Source organism: Talpa occidentalis, unplaced genomic scaffold (genome assembly GCF_014898055.3).
Source record: "Talpa occidentalis isolate TD23 unplaced genomic scaffold, MPIMG_talOcc4v2.1 talOcc4.13, whole genome shotgun sequence".
Taxonomy (NCBI): domain Eukaryota; kingdom Metazoa; phylum Chordata; class Mammalia; order Eulipotyphla; family Talpidae; genus Talpa; species Talpa occidentalis.
Window position 1 is genome coordinate 55,853,736 of NW_023601322.1, and position 9,404 is coordinate 55,863,139.

The window sequence follows — 9,404 nt, forward strand, 5'->3', positions numbered from 1 at the left end:
ATTGTTGGGTAGAGTTGGTTATTTAATTCTCTTTAGGCATCACCTTCCTTACTCTAAATTGTATAACAAGGGAATCGGTGTTGAATATGAGAATTAATTTGACTTCTTGAAGAGAGTTAGGAGAAATATTTAAAGGTATATCCATACTGCTGGGAGGATTGGAGCAAAGTCATAACATGTTCTGGAATGGACTATGTCTGTGTGTGCACATAAGATTTACATTTCAATTGCACATGTATGTTCTTGGCCTTATCACTCCAGGAAATTGTGAGATAATCATTAGACAGAATCGAAAAAAATTGTCTATTAAGGATCCTCTTGGTCAATGTGGTGGACCAAATTGTTTGGACAGGGCTTGTGAGCCCATGATTCTGTTAACCATGTTCAAACAAGAGATCGGGTATCTCACCCTATCAATGAGAAATTTCATTTACCTATGTTATCTCAATGTTATAATTGTATTTTCAATTACAAGATAACTGATACTAAATAACTGGTTGTTAATTGGTTTCTGAAGCTTCATATGTAAAATCCTATTTTCCATTATTAATATTTCATTTTAATTTTAAATCTTTAAATGATTTCTAATTTTTTAAACTTCTAAGTTATGGGGGCTAACATTTAAAATTATTAATCACAAAGTCATAAAAACACAGAACAAACTGGTAATGTTCTGATAATAGAGAAGCAAATTATGTGGAATAAAATTAATTTAGTACTGAAACTGAAAAACTGGCATCAAAAAAAGTACTATTCTTTCCAGATCTCTGACATGACAAGGATGTTTTTCATCTCCCCAAATTTTAAAGTGCTGACTCAACGTGGTACAAATTTCAGAACCATAGTATTGTAATGATGCCAAGCTATATAGGCAGGTGAATTATTCATACTTCTTAAATATTAAATTGAGTCAATATCTTATTTTATTATTATATGCCATGAATTTCAATTTAAAAGTATTCAAAGACATATGCAAAGCTAATGCTCTATGAATATGTTAACATGAACATTATAGGAGTAGAGGTTTTTGGAAGGCGTTGTCAGATCTGTATGAGAAGATAGGAGGCAAATTTGAGCTACCTGTTAATAAAAAAGTACAATTAAGATTGGCAGTCTTAAAAATTATGCAGCAGAAGATTTCAGAGAAGGAGTAATATAAGTTATATTTCCAATGTGTGATGGGATGGAGTGCTGTAGGAGGAGAGTAGAGGTCTAAGGAAACTATGATAGTAAATTTATGAAATTGGTGGAGAGACAGTTAAAATTGGATAATAGAACATTACTATGAAGGATACTCACTTCACTTCTAGGAGAAGAATTTGAAAGTTACCCAAGTGGTCACTAAACAAAATTATCCAATGGTGGGACTGGAATGCCTATTGGAGATTGAGACAAGTATGGACTTCAGAAATAAGGACACTGAACAGATTTAATTTCATTCAACAAAATGTCTGTGGAGACAAATGCCATAGACAATGGCCCATACCAGGAGGTGTGCATGATAAAGCTTACAGTATTTTTTTAAAAACTTATTTATTATGCATACAAAAGGTGGGTGTAGGCCAGATGTGTGCGTGTTGGGAGGTGAGCAGATTCACCAGAGACAGAGTGGGGAACATAATGGGTGGATCTACTGAAATGCCCTACTGAGAGGAGCAATGAGCAAGACATGAGAGGTCTGCTGAGCCATGTGGGTTATCTCCCTGGCTGGATATTGAATTCATGCCATAGTGGCAGTGGATAGCTTTATAATGCTGTGAATTAACCCCTTGCACCACCAGAGAGACCCCCCAAATTTGAATATTACTCCCTTTTTGCTTGCAGGCCTTGGGAGGAGGGAGATATGTAATATAAAACCAAATCTTTGGTTAGATGAATAGGCTCAGCAAACAGAAAAAAATGTGTGCTGAAATGCAATCCTCTTTTCCCACACCTCAGGACAGGTATTTAGTAGTGAAGTGTTCATAAGATGCACAAACTGCAGAGATTTCATTTGGAGTGCCTGATGGGAGGACTATTAGTTATGTCACAAAAATAAGCCAGCACCCCCCACAAAACTTCTTGCATTACTGACTGTCTCTAGGCTGATTTGTACCCCTGACTAAGCAGTTGCAGATCAATTGTCCTTGACACATGACTATGAAACAATGGAAAAACCAAGTGTCTAATATCATGTGAAGTGAGAAAAAGGAAAAGAAAATGCACAATGCATACTTTAATTCCCAGCTAAGGACATGTTTTAGAAAATAGCTAACTCTAAAGCAGTGAAAAAAAATAAAAAAAAGGAAATCCAGATTCCAATAGCAAAAATACATACCATCTTTTCTACCACCAAATAGAGAGTTCAAAATTAGTATAAAACATCTAACTGAATGGAAGACAACACAGAAAAGCTGATAAAAATATATAAGAAAACAGAAAAATCAAATGATATCCTGAAAAATAAAATGAATGAATAAGAAATAGATATTAAAGCTTTAACAAAAAAAAAAAAAACAATGGGGATGCAGAATGTGAAAAAGATCAACAGATATGATAAAATAATTCTGAAAAACTATGTAAGTAGAAAAGAACAATTGGAAGTGTCAAACTGTAATTATAAATCAACAAAGAATCCAGGTGGAATAAGAAAGATTTATGAAGATAAAAACATGAAGAAATATTTTGATAATTATCTGAATCATTAGGAAGGGTGAAAAAATAATATTAGAATTTCCCGCAATAGAAGAAATAGAATAGAAACTGGAAAAATTATTCAAAGAAATAATAGAGGATACATCCCAAAATTCTGGGAAGATACTGATTAAAAACAATGAATGTAAAGGAACATTCAGGTGGATAACTGAATGTAATCGAACCTACACCAAGATACATAAGTCTGAAACTCCCAGGAGATAAAGATTAAAAAAAAAAAGAAGATTATTGATGATGGCTTGGGATAAAAGCAGATATTCTGTAAAATTACCTTCACCAAGCTTACATCTGACTTCTCTGAGTAAATAGACAATCAAGTAGACAATAAAATTATGTATCAAAATACTTAAATATAAAATTTCCCAGCCAAAATATACTTTATTCTTCAATCTATGTTTCACCTATGAGGGAGAAATAAAGCCTTTCCCAGAAAAACATAAGCTAAAGAAATTTACAAACAGAATACCTCTCATATCATAAATGTGGAAGTACACTCTTTTATCTGAATTAAAGAAAATAATATCCACAAGAAACTGAGTAAATGAATAGAAGCAGAAATCTAAAGACTGTATCAGTTCCCACATATCAATAATCACCCCAAATGTAAATGGATTGAACTCATGAATCAAAAGACACAGAGTAGTTGTTTGGATCAGGAAATCAAACAAAGATACAAAAAAAAAAAAAAAAAGAACAACATCAATTTTCTGCTATATTCTGTAGACCTATCTGTGTTCCAAAGATAAGCATAGTCTCAAAATAAATGTTGGGAAAACATTCCCACAAAGAAAATGATACCTCAGACATTACTGGTAGTGCAGGCAGTTGAGTACAGTCTTGTGAAGCTGTCCACCACCTCTGCAGCATGGGTTCAATCAAGGCCGGCTGGGGAGATACTCACATGGCACGACAGACTTTTCCTGTCTAGCACACTGCTCCCCTCAGCAGTGTATTTCAGTCAGACTGCCTGTTCTGTTCCCCATTCTGTTTCTGGTGAATCCTCTCACCCTTCCACACATCTGGCCTGTACCCCAGTTCTTGTATGTATAAATAAATAAATATTTTTTAAAGATTTATTTATTTATACAAGCACTGGGTACAGTCAGAAGCGCGGGAGGTTGAGAGAATTCACCAGAGCCACAGCGGGGAACAGAACAGGCGGACTGGTGAAATACACTGCTGAGGGGAGCAGTGGGCACAGCAGGAGATGACTGCACGCCATGTGGGACCTTCGCCGGCTGGCCGGGTATCAAACCAGCACTGCAGAGGCTGTGGGCAGCTTCGCAGCCCAGCGCGCAACTGCTGTGCCACGAGGGGAGGCCCTAAATAAATAAATCTTTAAAAAAATGAAAAAAAGAAAAGGGCAGGGACAGTTATACTTCTCTCAGATAAAATTGATTTTTGGTTTGAAAAGGTTAACAAGAGACAGGTATGGACATGTTATAAAGATTTATGGGAAAAGAAAAACAACATCAATATTACACAATGCTCATCTATATTGAAGGAATGTCAAATTATGTAACTACTAATATCAAATCTGAACAGATATTGGAAGCAATACACTAGTATAGGGGCCAGTAACAATCACTTTTACGAACAAAGACAAATCAAACACACTATAAATCATCAAGAAAACAATAGCCTTTAACAAAGAATCACACTATTGGGCCTCCCTGGTGGCACAAGGGGTTAAAACACAACCTATGAAGCTATCTGCAGCCACTGCAGCACAAGTTCTATCCACTGCCAGGGAGCTACCCACATGGCGCAGCAGACCTTTCCTGACCCACCCACTGCTCCCCTCAGCAATGTATTTCAGTGTATCTGCCTGTTTTGTTCCCCACTCTGTCTCTGGTGAATTCTCTCACTCCATATACCTCTGGCCTGTACCACAGTTCTTGTATGCATTAATAAATATATATTTTTTTTAAAAAGAATCAGATTATATGGGATTGATACTTACAGCAAACTGCACACTTCAAAAGGTGAATACACATTTTCCTTCACACATATGAATCACTCCCAAGGGTAGAACACATATTGATAACAGAACTGACATAAATTAATTCATAAGGATTAAAAGAATATATCAAGTATCTCTCTGATAATGTATATCAAACTAGAAATCAAGGATGAAAATAGTGCAAAAGAGAGTGAAAAACTGCAGCCATATGAAGAAGAATGAAATTAGACACCTCAATGGTTAAAGGATCCAAGCATATTTAGATATAACATATACAGGTACATTCAGACCTTCCAAGAAAATGGACAGTTCTAGTTTTAAATAAGATACAAGGCCCCCTATCTTCAACTTCAAGCTAATTGTGTTGTGTTTTGGGAATCACATATAAGACCACCAAACCTAGATTACCTCATGTGAAAAAATCAAGCTTATTTGCAAGATTATATTGAGATATGAGAATTAAGCACACTGCCCAAAATTTAAATAAAAATGGATGAGACTTGTATTTAAGTCCTGAAAATATAAAATGTATAACAGAAAACTTAGACAAAACACGTTATGGCACAGGCTTCAGTGATATCTTTGTGTATTAATCGCTAACAGTAAGAGAAACAAAAGAGAATGTAAACATGAGTGGGATTACATCTAACGAAAAACCTTCTGCACAGCAAAAGAAACTACCATTAATAAAAAAAAAATAATTACCCTACTGAATGGGAGAAAATATTTTCACCCCATATATATGACAAAGAACTCATATCACAGATCTTAAAATAATGCATTTAACTCAACAAAAAGAAAACAAAGAAGAAAGAGCTGAAAGTACACTTGTCCAAAGAAGACATATGGCGGGGATCATCAAACATATGAGGGAATTCCTATATCACTTATCACTAGGAAAAGTCAAATCAATCGATTGCTGTGAGAACAGACCCTATCAAAAAGACCAGAAAAAAACAGCTGCTGTCGAGGATGTGAGGAATGAATCCTTGTAAATTGTTGTTGGGGATGTAGACTGGTTCATTCCCTGTGAAAACTGTATAGCTGATTCTCAAAATATTAAAAATAGATTTATCATATAATCTAGCATTTACAGTTCTAAGTATCTACTCAAATAATTAAAAATTATAATAATTTGAAGAGATATGTGCATTCCTATGTTCATTGCAACACTATACAATAAATTATAAATACAACAATGGAGCCCAATGAAAGATGAGCAGATTAAGAAGGTGTGGCATAAATCCATATCCTTATTCATATCCATATAAATGTCTATATCTATATCTATAACATCTATAACTATCTATTCACAATGGAAACTAGTCAGCTTTATGAAAGGTAAGATAAATTCTTGCTTTGCCACATCATGGATGGACCTGAAATTGATAAAAGCTAAAGGAAATAATTTAAGAAGGAGAAAAGATAAATACCAGATGTTGCCAAGTATATGTGGATTATAGAGAAAGCCAAACTAATGAAACCCCTAGACTGGAATATAAAACAAGGCAGCAAAAGGGAGCAGATTAGACTTGAGAACAAAAAGTGGAGGGAACCCCATTGACTATTATGGAGGACTATGGTATTTTGGTGGTAATTGTGGTATTGTAACACACATCTAAACAGGTATAGACCTATATATGATGTTGGAAACCATTACCATTTCAATAAAATAGTATAATGATGAAAAGATATATGATTAAACTAATGTTAATTTATATGATTATAATGATAATAGTAATATATGTACAAATATATGCCATATATCCTACTGCATATAATAATATATAATTCCTTTAGTTTGAGTATAACATTGTTTTTCATTAATTGAATATATTTAGAGAAATTTTGCCTTTTTTTTTAAAGATTTATTTATTTATACAAACACTGGGTACAGTCAGAAGCACAGGAGGGTGAGAGAATTTACCAGAGCCAGAGTGGGGGACAGAACAGGCAGACTGATGAAGTACACTGCTGAGGGGAGCAGCAGGCAAGGCAGGAGAGGTCTGTGCGCCATGTGGGACACTCGCTGGGGGCCAGGGATCAAACAGGCACTGCAGAGGCTGCCGGCAGTTTCACAGCCCAGCACTCAACCGCTGTGCCACCAGGGGTGGCCCTAGAGCAATTTCCCTTTTTGACTATGGCTACTAGAAACTTTTAAATTACATATGTGACTCACATTGCATTTCTGTTAGTGATGTTCTAAGATGTTCTAATTAACACAGAAAGGGGGAAATAAATGAATGAGAACAACTATGATTATTCCTTCTTGGAGAATAATATTGGAAATGCTCTTGTCATGGCCCCAAGGACTTCCTTATTTCTCAGACTGTAGATAATGGGATTGAGCATGGGGGTCAGAATGGCATAGACAACTGCCAGCTTCTTATCTTCTGCTGGGGAGCGGAGATTCTTAGGCCTGAGATAAGTATAGACAAAAGGTGTATAGTAAAATGTCACCACAGTTAAATGTGTTGAACAGGTGGCAAAGGCCTTCTTTCTTCCCTCTTTGGAGCGCATATGGTAGATAGCAAAAAGCACCCGACCATAGGAAGCTGTGATTACAAGGAAAGGAATGAGGAGAAACAGACATGTACTCACAAAAACCAGGTACTCATAGACCCAGGTGTCCATGCAAGCCAGAGTCATCATGGCTGGGATATCACAAAAGAAGTGATCAATGGCCCTGGACTGGCAGTAAGGGATATGCAGGGTATAGACAGTGTGTGCAAAGGAATTGATGGACCCCAAGATCCAAGATCCTATAATCATCTTCACACACATCCTTTTACTCATGCGGAGGGGATAATGAAGGGGGTGGCAGATGGCCACATACCGGTCATAGGCCATGGAGCAAAGGAGTAAACCTTCAGAACATGCCATAGTTGCAAAGAAGAAGCACTGGAATCCACATCCCAGGAACGAGATGCCTTTCTGACCTGAGAAGAAGTTGAACATCATTTTGGGGACGGTGCTGGAAAGAGAGATCAGATCCATGAGGGAGAGCTGGCTGAGGAGAATGTACATTGGAGTGTGGAGCCGGGGATCCACGCGTATGAGGTGAATCATGGTTGAGTTTCCCATTGAGCCAAGAAAGAATATGAAGATGATAAGGAGTAAGAGAAACAAGCCAGTTCGATTTGTGGGAAACAAACCCAGCAAAATGAAATCATTGGAAGTGTGATTCCATGTCTCCATGAAAACTTACTGCTTGTTTACCTTCCTTTAAAGAAAAAAAAAAAAAAGTCCAGAACATGTAATGAACAAAGCTATTGTATAAAAAGGAGTTCTGAATTTATTAATGTAAGTTATAATGAATTGCTTTTCATTGCATATGACGACTTTCAGTGTGTCTTATTCAATAGCTAATTGCTGTTTTTCAAGTTTTTTACAGTAGCAGCTTTGAAATTGAATTCTTTAAAAAATATTTATTTATCTATCTATTTATCTATTTATCTATTTATTCAAGCACTGGGTACAGTCAGAAGCGCAGGAGGGTGAGAGAATTCACCAGAGCCAGAACGGGAGCAGAACAGGCAGACTGATGAAATACACTGCTAAGGGGAGCAGTGGGCGCAGCAGGAGATGACTGCACGCCATGTGGGATCTTCGCAGGCCGGGCTGGTATCGAACTGGCGCTGCAAAGGCTGTGGGCAGCTTCTCAGCCCAGCGCGCAACCGCTGCGCCACCGGGGAGGCCCTGAAATTGAATTTTTAGTAGAAAACCTAGTATCATAGCCAGCACAGTTAACAAGATCACTGAAGCATTTCTCCTTTAGATAACTCATTCTCAGGAACAAAGCTCTTGATTTGTCAAGTCAAAGAAATGGTTGGGGCCTCCCTGGTGGCATAGAGGTTGAGTGCTGGGTTGTGAAGCTGCCTGCAGCCTCTGCAGCGCCGATTAGCTCCCAGGCTGCTCCCTGGCTGCTCCCTGGCTGCTCCCTGGCCAATGGTGCGCAGACCCCTCCTGCCCCAGCATCAGTCTGCCTGCTCTACTCTCCGCTCTGACTCTGGTGAATTCTCTCACCCTCCCTCACTTCTGACTGTACCCAATGCTTGTATAAAATAAATAAATAAATAAATTTTTAAAAAAAAAAAAAAAAACAAAAACAAAGAAATGGTTGACTACTCCTTGGAGATGAATTTAACTCAGCATATGAAAGAACAACTGGCACATATAACTCTAAATCTTTTTGTATAATTCTAAGTCCTGTATTAATTATCCCTTCCCTTTTTAAGTGACTCTATTTCAGTTCAGATGGTTCTCAACTGGCTTTAAATCTGATATTTTTTTTCCCATGCCTGTCATAGTTGTCATTACTTTTTGCATTTCCAAAAAAGGTGTCCACACCACAAAATCACTGTTTTCATTCGGAGCCTCCCTAATTATAAAATATGCTGTGAAGATGTTATATTCCATTATGATGTTTCCATTTACTGATGACCTACAGAGACCAGAATCACAATGAACAGGTGATCAGTGACTTGTTCTTTTCTCTTGTAGTTGAATTGCACATGACAAATGTCACTGATTATGAATTCTGTACACATTTGATGTTGATGTTTTTCGTGAGAATTAAGTTCAATAAATGATTATGTCTTGTCATGACTCATGGCCGTGATGGCAAGGTGTCTATCATTCACTATTCTGACCTATGCTGACCTTTGCCATAGTTCTGATATAAGAGCATCACACATTGGCTGCATATATTGTATTTGTTCCATCTGTTTCCCTCACCTCTCACTTG

The 9,404-nt window shown here is 37.0% G+C and overlaps 1 protein-coding gene across 1 annotated transcript; it reads right to left on the reverse strand.

Moving 5' to 3' along the window:
- Positions 1-6,916: 6,916 nt before the first annotated feature.
- Positions 6,917-7,855, reverse strand: LOC119242856 (olfactory receptor 2L13-like). The gene has a single exon (XM_037508305.1). The coding sequence runs from the start codon at positions 7,853-7,855 to the stop codon at positions 6,917-6,919; it is 939 nt and encodes a 312-aa protein (XP_037364202.1).
- Between the last annotated feature and the right edge of the window lie 1,549 nt (positions 7,856-9,404).

What these genes read in the sequence shown, in the direction of transcription:
- LOC119242856 (XM_037508305.1), bottom strand. Translation starts at nt 7,855, where the DNA reads ATGGAGACATGGAATCACACTTCCAATGATTTCATTTTGCTGGGTTTG.